This window comes from Gadus morhua, chromosome 23, assembly GCF_902167405.1.
Source record: "Gadus morhua chromosome 23, gadMor3.0, whole genome shotgun sequence".
In the NCBI taxonomy this organism is placed as follows: domain Eukaryota; kingdom Metazoa; phylum Chordata; class Actinopteri; order Gadiformes; family Gadidae; genus Gadus; species Gadus morhua.
This window is the reverse complement of record NC_044070.1, coordinates 9,061,033-9,076,456: the sequence shown is the minus strand read 5'-3', so window position 1 is coordinate 9,076,456 and position 15,424 is coordinate 9,061,033. Positions and strand designations below refer to the sequence as shown.

The window sequence follows — 15,424 nt, the reverse complement described above, 5'->3', positions numbered from 1 at the left end:
TAGTTTGCGACAGACCCAGAGGAACGCAACGCAAATTAAATGTGGACATGTATTGAGGCTTTAATAAAATCCCGGACGATTTTGAAATTTCACCCGGACGCATTTGATTCCTATCCTTCCACTGTTAAATAGCGGCGCAAGTTGTGTGGCGTGTGAGCGTGTGCATGGGTTGAATTGCGTGCGTCTCACGGAGAGCCCTGCGCAATGTTCAGCTGTCAGAAATGTGTTGTAATCACTTGTATTCCTCATAGCTCTCAGGCTGTGAGGAAATCAGCAGCCCGCGATCACAGCTCCTTTGATGGGAACGCGCACAGAGCGCATAGTTCAGAGCCGGACAATGATGTCGTAGTAAAGCCGTCGGGTCTACTCTGCATGTATTAACTGTGGCTAAACATCAACTGCACTGAAGTCTTCATAAGTTCTCATGTTCAAATGATTATGAATGCTATTATTGTTATTTGAAGCCGTGTCAGTCTTGACTGTGGGTGGTGTGGTCCTCTGTGTCTGCTAGTGTCTATAATACAGTAATATTTTTGTCGACATTATCAAACGGAAGAACTTTTATTATGAAGAGCACAGGGCAATGAAGCACGCTAGCCCATAAGAGGACCCGCCCACCGGCGGAAACCAGATATTGAGTGGTAAATTCGTTAGGCTCAGTAAGAACCAAAAAACGAATAAACGAACTGAAATTTAGATTTTCGTTTTCTTGTCAAAACGAAAAAACGATAAAACGGCTTGTTTTCTGGTTTCTGCTTGCGTCAATTATTCCCAGAAAACAGAGTAATAAAACGTACCTTGCTCTACCTTGCTCCTTTAATTGACCTGTCAACACTTGCTATATATTATTTATAAATATAAATTAAATAAATTATAAATTCCAAAACTTTCCTCCTTGAACTGAACTCCGGTGTATTCGGCAATCGACTTGTGTGGACTTCCTGTAAACACGGACATACCGGTAATGCTTGTTAAACTGTCTTTTTAAATAAAAACCAAGTTTGCAAACTTAGTGGTTGGTGCTTCGTTTTATGTGTAGGGTCGCTAGTCATGCTTCTGCAGATGTTTGGTGCGATTTTTAGCAATATTAGTGGTTCAAAAATGCAGATTTGGAAGCGAAACTCAACGCCCCAAGCCAATAACATGGACGCTAATCATTTCGCCGTGCAAACTTTAATACTCGATTTTCAATGAAAGAGGTATCTGGAGGGCTTATTTGATGGGTTTTCATGCCAAAACAATGACCCTTGGTTCAATTTACGCCGGAATTACACTTTAAGTTAGCACAAAACGGCGTTTCGCGGTTAAACTATTCTGCCCGTACACACACACACACACACACACACACACACACACACACACACACACTGGCGGTTGGTGGTTAAGTTAGCACACAACGCTCAACACACAAACATTTCTAGAGGAATTTTGTAGCTATAAAATGTGACTTCAATGTTGAATCCATATATTTAACAACACCACTTCAACTATTTGGTGTTCAACGTTGTTTTGATGTTTTTTCATGAACATCAAACCAGTCAGTTTAATTGAATTGACTGCTTCAGGTATGTTTCTGTATATTCGTATTCAAAGCTGTGTAAGGCCATAAAAAGCCAATAGAGGGCACTAGTGCCAAATATGCACGATTTGGGGGAAACGCCTGACCTGAACCAAACTAACTCATCGACCAACAACTCAGAGAGAACTTCACTGTACATCTTTCCAGTTAAAGAAATAGTCTCCATGTAAAGACTCGGCTCTCCTCACATAAAAACAAACTCATTGATTAAAAGGCCTTTCCTCCCCTTTCCAATGAGATGCGTATTTCCTTCAGAGTGCCGCGCCAAAGAGCTGTCCGACTGAATGTTATTCGTGTCACTTTCTTAATGAAAGCGGCAGGCCAGACCTCTTACTTTTACTGAAAAAACACTTTATTGTACCAGATGGGAGATAAGGGTAATCGCTAGCAGTCTCGTCCTTTTTGGGGCAGGTGGGTTCATGGAGCACAAAACAGCTCAAAACAGCAATAATCTCTGTTGTGATTATGAACGCTCATGCACAGTTGCGCCAATTGTCAATAGGGACACCTAGCGGAAACTGGGGGGAAATGACCTGCAGTAACCTGAAGACTGGAGGTGAGCGGCCCGTGCGCATGCTTGTTTTCGGCTCTACCGGGGAGTGCGTCCGTATAAATAGACTCCGAGGAGCCACAAGCCAGCGAGGAGCAGAAAGCAACAGGCGGGGGAACAAGTTCAGGACAGAGCCCGTCCAACTGAAGGACTGTGTCGTTCGAGATAGCTGACGGGTTGAGTTCAGACGCAGGCATGATGGACCGCTTTAAGTGTTGCGTGCTGGTGGCTGGCTGTGCCATTATCGTCCTGGCTGTCGTGGTCGTGGAACCGGTGATGGTGACCTTCAAGGCCACGTTCATCAAGGACTGCAAGAGGATAGCTGCGAAGGACAGAAGGAACAGGTAGAACCAACATTTCCAACATTTTTTTTTTTTGTTTTCTCCCTTATGTAACCCTTATGCAATACGTTTGCAAGGAAATGCAGTATGCACGGCTTTTAATTGACCTCCATTCATTTAGCTTGATCAATATCTGTTCATCAATCGATCGATTTTTGACATTTCTTTATTGTGTTGTTTGCGTTGTTCTGTCTAGTCCATTCAATTCATCAGACGCTTTGAACTCACACAAACGAGTGCCACAATGAAGATGTACCCCTATAACAATGCACGAATATAAGATACATAATAATAATAAAAATAATAATATAATAATGATAACATATTTACATGAGTCCATACACATACATATGCTGAGGCCTACTTACATAGGCCTACATATACATCAGTACACATATATTCATCAAACAACACATAAAATAGATAAAAGTTAACTCGTCCAACTTTTCACGACTATCTTCAATATGATTTAATTGCAATCATGTATTCAAAACGTTTCAAATGCCCCATGTCTTGAATTATAATTCTGTAAGTTAATCTTTGCATTTCTAAAATATTATTTATATTTGACTTCCAGTTGTTAAATGATGGTGGAGTAGGTTTTAACCAGTTCCACGTTATCTGTTTCATTGCTGCGATCCTAAGTATCCTAAACAAATATTTATCTATTTCTGATGTGAGTTCAGCAGGTGATAGATAGGCCTACACCATAATTGAGTTTGTTATCAGTTGCCAGAACGTCTTTAGTGATGGGCAAACATATAAAACGTGAGTGATGTGCATTATTCTCCCCACAATTTTTTCCAACAATCTGGTGAATTTGGTGTCCTCAATTTTGATCGTATTTTTGGTGTAATGATCATTACACCAAAAATAAACACAAGATTCTTCGAATAATTTCTATATTTTCCATGTGTTCTCGTTCTCCCTCCAAAACCTTGAGTTTGTTGTTTTATCTATTGTTTTATAAGTGTTTTCCCATTCACAACCGGTATATCTGCTGATTTGTGCGTGAGTAGGCCCTACGGCACACAGTGCGGCAGTGTGGTCTGTTAAAAAATATGAGATAGAAATATGAGACAGATAGACCCCCTGTTTCCAGCGGGGACGTAAGCGCCGTGGTCACCGCTGCTGATCGCTGCCACTCTAATCAATTAAACCATCCCCACCGGGCGCGCTGCGTAACGTCTCAGCACCAGCGTCCCAGGATTGGACGCAGCCGTTCCGCGGCGATACGTCCCCGGTGGAAATCAAAAAGATAATTCGAACTTTGAGTTTGTGTATCATAAATTTACGCTCTCTAAATTATCTTTATAAACCATTGTGTCATCATTGCATGAATAATTGATAATGGATTAGGCTATATAGGCCTATTGCTTATATTGTATAGGCTAGGAGCAATGCTTTATAAAGTGCATTCAGTTCACGTTCCCGTTTAACTCATCACCACACCTTGCCCTGTGCTGTCCGACCTACTTTCAGAAATGCATATGCTATCTCACTCAAAAAATCATGTAGGCCTACAGACCTTTTTCAAAGTTTGTCTGCGTGTGGGAGCACCAGAGACCCAGAACAACACCCCAAATCTCAGGAAAAGGGTTGTTTTCATAATGTGTCCCCTTTAAGGTCACGTAATCCCGTGTGTGTGCCTGGTTATAGCCTTGACTTGTCCTTTGAAGATCCAATATTCTATGGGTTCTACTTTGAGGATTTGCTTCTAGGCCCTATGTCAGTTTCGGTAAATTTTGCTTTCGATAGACCGACACCCATTAACCGGTAACTGGTTAATTTTTCAGAAAAAAAAAGGAAAAATAATGTGAAATACAAGAATGTGGCGCTTTCCTTTTGGTTCAATGCTCCATTGACTCAATGAGCTTTGGCGCCGCATTTCTAATGGCTTTCCATTTAGAGGTGCTGCTAACATTTTAATGTTTTGTGAGGTAAACGTCTCGCCTTTATTATATTTTCTGTTGTCTTTACTGACGTTTATTGCCGCATTTTGATCAGGTCATCGTTGAAGGGGTGAGGCAGTAATGACGGCGTTCTATTATCCCTTACATACGTTGTTGCATATAGGCCTACTTACCGTAGGCTATAGCCTACTTCAGGGCAAAGCAAGACACCTCCACTGCGCGTCGGTGTCCTGTTCGCCCTGTCGGGGCTTATTTTCGATAATGACCGGCGACGTTCTATACATTAGGCTACCCGCTTATTACACGGCTACTTGCCAAAATGAAAAAAATAACTTCACAAGGTGTGTCTTTTTACAATTTATTTGTTACCAGCATTCGTAGTGTTGATCAGCAGAGAAATAGTTGTCCGCCAAAGACGTTGACGTCGCTTACCAACCGAAGAAGCTGCGGTTGACAAGTTACCGAGCCACTTGCGGAGTAGGCCTAGGCCTGATACCAAAGACGTCATTAGTGGCAAAAAATCCTTTGTTTTCCCTGACAGCGGTCAATTATACTAAGCAACGGGTATAATTCACCACCGGAAGTTGTGAAGGGCCCATGCAAGTGAACGAAGCGTTCCACGGCATTGAGAAGACCCGTGTAATTAAATGCAAATGAACCTATAAACCGGCATACGAAACCGGTCAAAAATATTCTTGGAGGTCAGCCGGTTAACGTTTAACGGTTAACCATTGACATCCCTATTTGTTTTATCATTGACTTATTAGGCCTATTAAGTTGTTAAGCTCTGTTTCAATAAAACATTTATTCAATTAAAGGCTTAGAATTTCCTGCCTGGTTTGTGTCTGGTTGATAACTTTTGTATTTTTGATATTGAATGGCTAAAATGTATTAATCAATGAATTTATGTGATTTTACATAAAACTTTAGGTCGATATAGATTGTTTTGCAGGCCATGTTCATGGTCTGCCTTACTCTCAAAAATCTCTGTTTTTGTTCAAAGCACCTACTGTGTGGATGTCTGGAGTGCCTTTGAGAAAGCGTACGTGGGCCGGGACCCCTGTCAGGTCCCGCCGGAGGCCTACGATCACCTGCTGTCCGTCGCACCTCCGCAGCCCATGCGCAACCGGGTAAATAGCCTATCCTGAGCACACTACTACTTAACCTGTTTCTAACACATGGTTAGGCTAGACACAGGGCTGGTCGCTCATAAACAGGGGTCCTCTATTCATTGTTGCAATTCAAGGACATAAGTAAGCTATTTATGTTAAATGTCCCATTGCATGCTACTTTATGGATGCCTGAATATAGGTTTTTAGTGGGCCTCTAACCATTGGCAGTTCTAGGGGCGGGGCCAAAGGGGCCCTGGCCCCTGCTGAAATCTGATTGGCCCCTGACGTACCCCTGTTCCGTCAATCAATTGACGAGCGGAACTACCGGAGAATTCAACGATCACAGATGCAATTCCACACCCATACTATTGGCGGCAGTAATTTGTCAATGCAACGTAGGAGAAGAAGAGGACCTGCAGAGGTCTTGGCTTTATCATTTTTTGCTTGAATCTTTTAATGTTAATGGCTGAATGATACCAGAGCCTGCTAGGCGGAAGAAAGAATCCATCCATCTTGAAGACAATTTTTGATTGGTCACAAATCCTCGTGTCTGTTGTCATTAATTTATGAAAGAGTTTTTTCATGAACTTCAGGGAGTCAAAGCCAAAGTTCCTTTCCCCCAATTCCTTCTCAACCATGGCTGAGATAACCCCCACTATGAGTCTCGTTGTGGAAACATCTGAGACGTCAGATTATGTGTTTATATCTATGCATATGTATGCATAGATATAAACACATAATGTCTCTCTCTCTCTCTCTCTCTCTCTCTCTCTCTCTCTATATATATATATATATATATATATATATATATATATATATATATATATGCGTGCGTATGTAAATTTGTTGAATTTGAATTTGAATTGTTATTATTATGTCATGCATTAGCATGCCCAGCCCACATCGGCTTATAAAACACCATGGCAGCTCAATGTATGTGTGTATCAAGAGGATGCTGTGGTGTGTGTGTGCCAGATGTTGTTTTGGAGCGGGACCAAGGAGGTGGCCCACCAGGTGTCAGTGGGATGCTACCAGACCCTGGAGGACACCATGCTGGGATCTGTACTGGATGGAAAGGTCTGGTGTGGGAAGAAGGGGAGGAAGAGCAGTAAGACACCACTACTATATAAAATACTACAGTGTATAGTGTTTATATATATATAGCCATCGGGAAACATCGGGTTCTCATGGGTCTGGTCTGTCTCTCTGCCTCTCTTGTGTCAGAAACGTTCACCTCTGGGTGTCCCGGCTGGACTGAATGTGTGAACACCCCGGTCAGGTCCTTCTGGAGCAGAGCGTCTGCTGAGGTACGTCATCACGAGACAGTTGACTCACAATTATGTATAGGTCTAAAGATAGGATAACAGCATTGCATACCTTGTGTAGCACCATTCGAAAGCAGTTTACAACGTTCTTTACAAGAAAATATTAAGATTCAAGTGATTCATGATTATTTATTGTTGCATGTCATATACAGTATAAGGCAGTACAAATGAATTAGTTCTGGTTTCTTGGCCTAGCAAAAACACGGATAAAGGCATATACACGCACAGACACAGACACACACACACACAGTGTCACACACACACACACACACACACACACACACACACACACACACACACACACACACACACACACTCATTTAAAGGTAAATTATGAAGCTTAATAATTTACTTTTTAATAAAAAGCTTAAGAGCAATTCATTGACACTGTGACGTCATTGAATAAGAAATTGACACACAACTCTATACACATGTTAAGGGAGTTGTCCTCTTTGAGAATGACATGTTCCAGTTTGTGCCACCTTCTGAAGTGGGCTTGTCATTGATAGAATAATATTCGCTAATGAGCATATTTTTATTTGCCATAAATGTTCTGTTTTTTTCTCAATCAAAATTGTAAATTTTAATCAAACAAGTCCATGGATCATGTTTCCCAAATTGTGTTTCATGAGAAGCTTTGTTAGTGAGGAAGAATTTCTTTGAATTTCATTGAGCATCAAACCCAGAACCCAATGATTGATAACCACCATCCTGGCCGCCCCTGGTCATAACAATGCATGTGACATGTTGTCTGGTTCAGTTTGCAGCGGTTGCCTGCGGAGATGCTGTCGTCCTACTCAACGGCTCCAGAGATACCCCCTTCAGCCCTACCAGGTGAGTTACTGCGTTAACGAAACAATGTTTAACACTTCAACTAGCTTGTCGATAAAGATAACCTGGAGACTAACAAGAACCGCCATTTGGGTTGATTAACAGCATGGCTTGAAGCTATGATTCATTAATGACCTGGCTGGAGGGAAACAGGTTGTTTTTAAAACAGTTCCTGGAACTCTTTTCTACAGGCGCGTTCCGAATGAGAGACTTTCCCTCCAGTGAGCCGCTATGGGTGTGGGTTGGGAGAGATGATCCGCCCAACTACACCGTTTAGCGGCTCAGTTTGCGGCCCAGGCAGTACCTGCCTCGGGGTAGGAGCTTTCTTAGCCGCTCCTAACTAGTCAACGCTGATTGGATACAGTTGAGGCGGGTCATACACATTGGATATAACATTGAGTATGTATGCATGTGTATGCATGTGGCGAAGTTTTTCGATTTTCAATCGAAAATACACATTAACATTACAGAAAAACAGGCTTACCATTTGCCCTTTTCTAAGACGTTGCATTGCATTTTGCGATGTAAATTCCGAACACAGCAACCCTTTCTCTGTTACCGCCTTGCTGTGTTGGTCAATGTTCCTGTATGGTAACAGACGCCAAGGGGAACTAAGTGACTGGTTGGAATCAAAACACTACACTGCTTTCCAATAAGTCCTCAGTCATAAAGCGGCTTATGTTATCTCAGAGAAATTTTACATATTTCAAAATAACTTTCATGTAGGGCGGAACAAAAAGTAGGCGCGACACAATTTGCTCATTCAGGATTAGATTGGCAGCAGAGCATCGGTAGAGTATACTCCTAAACAAAACAGTTTTCGATTGTTTTGAAAGTTATGGCCACATCCACTCAACCTTTGTGATGCACTCAACACACTCAATAAATGCTGCAATACATTGATCAATTGTTTTAAGACAGGTATCTATCATTTTCAATGAGGTAACCTTAACTTTTTGTGTTTGAACTTTTGAAGTACTTTTGCCAAAATCGAAGTCCAGAAGTTCAAACCCGGCAAAATGAAGAGTCTCACTGTCGTCCTGGTAACCAAGGACAAAGTTGTGTATGTTTTTTTTCTAATATCTCTAATAATCCTTCCTCCATATCCAACTGCTTATCTTGACTAAACGAACAATTTTACTTTCTTTCATAGGGCTAACTGTGAGAATGCATCTTTAAATAAGTTAAAGAAGCAACTCAAACCTGGAATCAAGTATATTTGCAAGGAGGTGACAGAGTAAGTGTGTGTGTGTGTGTGTGTCTGTCTGTCGTCATCATCATCTTCATCATCATATTTTTCCGCTAGGCACAGTAGTGGCCTAGGGGCGCTCCAGCTTAAACTTGTGGTCAAGCAGTCGCTGGGACTGTGTTCTCTTCATCATCATTCTGGCCTGATGTATAACCTGTCAAATATAACCTGTTAGTGTATTTTGCTGTATACAAGTATTCCTACATACTTAAGATTTTATTTGTAGCAAAAGTCACGCATTGGGAGGGTCTCAGTTATTTAGTGCAATTGTTCGTTAGAGATCTTGAAACTCCAGTCCAGGTCACCTCTGACTCTTTAATTTTGTGTCAAACATTCTTTCTTCTGTCACTCCGACTAGGAGCATTCTTCCGTTCAAAACTCCCTTGTTCCATGTTTCTCAGAAACCCATGCCAAATGAACACAACCTTGTTGAGTTCGTACTCTGTTAGTTCCCAGGCTTGAACACTGTAGAGGAGACGAGATCGGACACAGGTCGTACACAGTTCGTGATGTTATATCATAGTTCTAGACGTTTTTGATATTTTTGACTCAAAGAGTTATCAAACTCTCTTGGTCTGTTAATCATTCATCATCATTAAATACCATTGTCTCAATGTTATCATATGATATTTGCATTCCATACCGTTGAAAGGTGTGGAGAGTATGTTCTGAAGTTCCTCTGCTGTTCCTCTGCTGATAACCTGATCATCGGCATAGAGACCGGCAACCCCCAGAAGATGTGGTCGAGTTTGTATACCTGGGAAGCCACATCAGCACAGGAGGAGCTGATAAAGATGTTGAGCTATGCATCAGCAAAGCAAGACATGCCTTTAGAACACTCCTGAACACACCTGTATGGCCTTTCCCCAGCTCTCCAGAAACACAACACCAAAATCAGAATATTCAATACAAACGTAAAATCGATCCTTCTCTATTGTTGTGAAACCTGGAAAACCACCAAATCAATCATCAATAAACTACAACTGTTTATTGACAACTGTCTCAAATACATACTGAGGATTACGTGGCCCAACAAAATATCAAATGTAGACCTGTGGAGACTGTAAAGCCAGAGCCTGGAAATCTTTTCACTTCTGCTCTTTAATGGCATGTATATCTCAACTCACTGTAGGCCACTTTGGATAAAGTGTCTCTGCTAGGGCTGTAACGATACGCGTATCAAACCGAAAATCGCGATACTCAAAGCCACGAACCTGTCTCGCGGTGTGAGAAGGCAGAAGCGCGATATGCCCTTTCTAACTCTTCGGTCAAATTGTCCGATTGAAATTTGCTAACAATTTGTCTAAATAATAGTCTGCTGACAGCGCCCCCTCCTATCAATGCCGTAAATATGTGACGAGATGCCCTCTCTGTGATCACAGCTCCGTGGCTACGGAGGATTGCATTTCTCCACAGCCGTCGAAGTCCTCATATGCGATATGAACGACATTTATCCAGAGTGGGCCAAGCGCGAAAAAAATTGCCTGTGTGATCCTGTCTCTATTGTTTTGTGTGATTTGACTGGCAGTTTGTCTGCTTATAGGTCGGAATGAAGCGGCCACCGATTATTGACAGGATGGGTACTTTATTCTACCGGACTCGTTCGCTTCTTCACTCGACACACGCGCTACCGCTCGCTCTCCTCGCTCGTCCACTCACTCGCTGACGTCACTCACACACGCATACGCACACTGCCATTCTCGCGTATACATATATGCTACTCGTAACACTATGGGCCCTATTTTAACGGTCTGAAACGCAAGTGGGAAGCGCAAAGCGCAAGTAGCTTTGTGGGCGGTTCTACGGCGCTATCGCTATTTTACAGGCGGATAAATGACGCTTGCGCCGCGGCGCAAGTGTCAAAAGGGTTGGTCTGAAGCAGCCTACTTACCCGTAGGTGTGGTTTGGGCGTAACATGCAACAAACCAATGAGAGTGCCAGCTCCCATCCCCTTTAAGAGCCACGAGCGCATTTGAATCGGACGAGTTGATATTTTGACAGAGCGTCTGCAGTCTCCGATGAGACAGATGCACATGAATTTCAAACTGCAAATGGCTTAGTTTATTGCCAAATAATATGGCCTAATTCACACATGGAATAAGGGGGTTTCTTCCACAACTTCAGAAATACTGAGTCCTCAAATAAATTTCGGCAAAGAAAACGTATGATAGGCTATATGATATGCGGTAACTGTGGTTCTATTTAATGATATAGGCCTACGCAATACATTATAAACATTGTCAGTATTGTATGCTATCCTAATATGCATGTGTCCCCGCGGTAATAGACATTGCCATTGATTGTATTATGCGTTACGTGTTTAGTTTGCCCAAGTGAAGGAGTTCAAGTACCTCGGGGTCTTGTTCGCGAGTGAGGGAACTATGGAGCGTGAGATTGGCCGGAGAATCGGAGCAGCGGGGGCGGTATTGCGTTCGCTTTACCGCACCGTTGTTACGAAAAGAGAGCTGAGCCGCAAGGCAAAGCTCTCGATCTACCGGTCGATCTTCGTTCCTATCCTCACCTATGGTCATGAGGGTTGGGTGATGACCGAAAGGACGAGATCGCGGGTACAAGCGAGATGAGTTTTCTCAGAAGGGTGGCTGGCGTCTCCCTTAGGGATAGGGTGAGAAGCTCAGCCATCCGTGAGGAACTCGGATTAGAGCCGCTGCTCCTTTACTTAGAAAGGAGTAAGCTGAGGTGGTTCGGGCATCTGGTAACGATGCCCACTGGGCGCCTCCCTTGGGAGGTGTTTCAGGCACGTCCAGTGGGGAGGAGACCTCGGGGAAGACCCAGGACTAGGTGGAGAGATTATATCTCAACACTGGCCTGGGAACGCCTCGGGATCCCCCCGTCAGAGCTGGTCAATGTGGCCCGGGAAAGGGAAGTCTGGGGCCCCCTGCTTGAGCTGCTCCCCCCGCGACCCGACCCCGGATAAGCGAACGAAGATGAGATGATGATGAGAGTGTTTAGTTTGCGTGTGTTTAAACAGAGCACACACGAGCGCCCGCATTCATTCATTCTTTTTAACACTCACTCGCGGTAAAACAATGTTTTTCACGATCAAATAGGCCTACTCATCAATCCTAAAAGTTATGGGCATGTAGGCCTACACGATGTCTGTGTCAAGAAAATATGTGTTTGCTGTACGGTGTTTGCAGATGCATTGATTTAAAAGTACAACTTATTACCGCTGCTCTCAGCTGTTCTTTCACAAATAATTGACCAAGAATGTGCGGCTAGGTAGATGAGAGAAGCAAAGTGTATGCGCGAGGTGCACAAGCAATCCGTATGCATCGCATGCGCATGTATGCATGCGCCCTTAAAATAGCATCTGAACAACGCGCCACTGACTTTAAACCAGGTATTTCCTGGTCAGTAGCGCAATGGTATTCAGAGACGGCAAAATACCGTTTGCGCCAGAACACGCCTCCTCCTTCCGCCGAACCGCCCCTTGGGGCGCATGATCAATCCCTAATTTACCGGCGAGTGGCGCTGGTGGGAAAAGAACGCTCTGCGCCAGTTGTAAACTAGCAACGACACATGCGCCAGTGACTAAGTCACTTGCGCCGGATGCAAGATAGGGCCCTATGCCTCGTTATTGCGACGTTCATGTTTTTCCTCATCTATTGAAAGTTAGGCTATTAAACATGTTGCATTCTATACGGCCTGATTATGTCATTATTTAAGCTACATAGCCTCATAAGAAGCGCTAATAAGGATATTTGAATAAACCAACCAAACAGTTAAAGGGGCCCTATTATGCCTACCAGCAAAAAGCATCCTCCAACTGCAATCTTTGGTTATTTCTTTATTAATTTAACTATACTTTAATAGTATTCTTTCGGTTCAAATCTGTTCAGTGTTCCAAATGATTTGTTATTAAATGTTACATTAAGATAATTGGTATTTAAGTGTTATTTAAATAAAATGCTTTTTAAATTTAAAAGAATCGTGGGATGTATCGAACCGTGGGTCAAAAATCGTGATACAAACCGAATCGTGAATTTGTGTATCGTTACAGCCCTAGTCTCTGCTAAATGGATGATTAGATAACAGAAGATTTTCTGTGTCTTGCAGGTCTAAACTCATCAAATGCAAGAAGGACCATGGCAAATCCTGTGTTGTCTGCTGGTGAACCCCTCATCTGCCAGTCCTGTAAGGCTGTGTTCCAATTGTCATTCCAGAGCCTTTCCTTCCTATATCTCCAGATGTTGTCCTCGACCACCATGTACCCTGTTCCAATAGACGCAGTAAGCTAGCAAAAGCAGCCCGAAATAACGTGGTTGGATTTGATAAGGAAACTTTTAGCTTTAAAAACAAGGCTATCTGACGGGTATCGAGTAAATGCTTGTGAACAAGTATTTGTATTGTGTAATGCTATTTTTGACTTATATTTCTTATTATAATGATGAATTGCTATTACACATATAGTCTATAGCCTAGTTTAGAATATTTTAAGTCAAGTAGGGAAAATTGTCGTGTACATAATTGTGTGAGTCAGCAAATGGTTCTTGATTCACGACAGATATGCAGAAGTGTCAAAACGGACACGTTCATAAAATGTGACATAAATAGCCTAGACGGGTGGGGATGGGAGTCATGGTACGGCAATTATTGCTCTATTCTTTTCATCAGTGTCATGATGAGGAATTGACAACACGAGGACATGGTCCATTGTTCTTCTTTCAAACTCATCGGTTTTCTCCCCCAAAACGTGTGCGGGAACTTGAACGTCTGCCCACATGTTGTGCTTTATAATGATCAATGTGTTTTCTCTTTCATATCTCTCTTAAAGGACATAGGCTTTTACATTTTTCGATGATAAACATTGAAATACTTGTTTCAATAACAAATAAATAAAAGATTGATTTCCAACAAAAGAAAAACGCTCGGCAATGTTTTATATTTACTGAAACAGTTTCCTATTTTGCGGTCCTATTATGGCCTGCTTTGTTCATTATCTCAGCGTCCATATGAACATAAGGGATTACACACACACACACACACACACACACACACACACACACACACACACACACACACACACACACACACACACACACACACACACACACACACACACACACACACACACACACACACACACACACGCACACACACACACACAAACTTATGTCGCTGCTTCGAGTCGCTTTCCAGTAGTATTACATTTGAAACAAAAGTCCAAATTTCTACGGATTTCCGCATCCGTGGTCTGCTGAGTCAAAGTTTCAGCCCTGTGAGAAAGGAAAGCGTAACAACGCCCCCACTCAGAAATTTGTTTCATTCTCGACTGGGGTTACCACATTATAGCTATGGGTTTAATCACAACTAGAGGTTGCGCATGCAACGCTTGTACAGAAACTCTAGTAGGTTTGAAAGCGAGGCTATCTAACAGGTATTGTGTAATCGCTAGTGAACAAGTACTACTTTTTTACTATTTTTCATTATAATTATTAATTGCTACTACACTTAAAGCCTATAGCCTAGTTATGAATATTTTAAGTCACGTTTCAACCTTTTCAACCATCACATCACATTTATTAGGTTTCTGTCTGTATAGAATAGTGCCTGTGGTTGTGTTGGTGGTTTAGCTCTTCGAAAATACCACCATGTGACTCAATCAGGTGAAAATATGTTGGTTTACCAAAGTTTCAAAGTTTCCATCATCACAACCACACACACACACACACACACACACACACACACACACACACACACACACACACACACACACACACACACACACACACACACACACAGGTGTCCCTCCCCACCCTCTCTCTCTCTCTCTCTCTCTCTCTCTCTCTCTCTCTCTCTCTCTCTCTCTCTCTCTCTCTCTCTCTCTCTCTCTCTCCCGTCCCTCCCATTCTCTCTTCAGACCATCATGTCCTCCGCTGATATGAGCTCAGTCAAGGCCCAGTTGGACATGTTGTAGACGCAGAGAGAAGAGGTACGTTAAGGGTAAAACACGCATACTAATAGGCATCTAACCCTGAGAACTACCCATTGAGATGTAATACAGGGTTTTTGTTTTTCTACACAGCTTATCTCCATCAATAATAAATGGCCAGATCAGTACAAAGCTATGAGACAGTATTACAAAGGTAATGGAATGCAAGTTTGTGGTTTGAATTCATTTTATTTTACTGTTAAATAAACTCAAGAAAATGCAAATGTGTGGGTATTATAGGCAGCACCATAGACCTACTTCCTGATTGAACGCGAACGAGCCACAGGAGAGGGAGAGAGACAAAGGAGAGAAAGAGAGTACGGGAAGAAAGAGGGAAGAGAGAGATCGGGGAGAGAGAGAAGGAGGGAGAGAGAGAGAGAAAGAGAGACCGGGGAGTTAGAGAGAGAGAAAGAGACCACAGAGAGAGATGAGGAGGGGGGGAGAGACTGTTTGTGTGTTAGTGTGTGCGTGTGTGGTTTTGATGATGACGGAACGCCAGTTGTAGACACACGTGGGCTTTACGAAGCGCTTCACCACAGGCACTATTCTATGCGGTGAGAAACCTTGACCT

At 42.7% G+C, this 15,424-nt stretch overlaps 1 protein-coding gene across 1 annotated transcript; it reads left to right on the top strand.

Moving 5' to 3' along the window:
* The first annotated feature begins 2,130 nt into the window (after positions 1-2,130).
* Positions 2,131-13,786, top strand: LOC115537078 (ADP-ribosyl cyclase/cyclic ADP-ribose hydrolase 1). Its single transcript, XM_030348711.1, has 8 exons — positions 2,131-2,473; positions 5,387-5,513; positions 6,471-6,603; positions 6,720-6,802; positions 7,581-7,654; positions 8,628-8,714; positions 8,805-8,888; positions 12,978-13,786. Exons 1-8 carry the CDS (start codon positions 2,325-2,327, stop codon positions 13,033-13,035), a joined length of 795 nt encoding a protein of 264 aa, XP_030204571.1. The 5' UTR covers positions 2,131-2,324; the 3' UTR covers positions 13,036-13,786.
* The last annotated feature ends 1,638 nt before the right edge of the window (positions 13,787-15,424 follow it).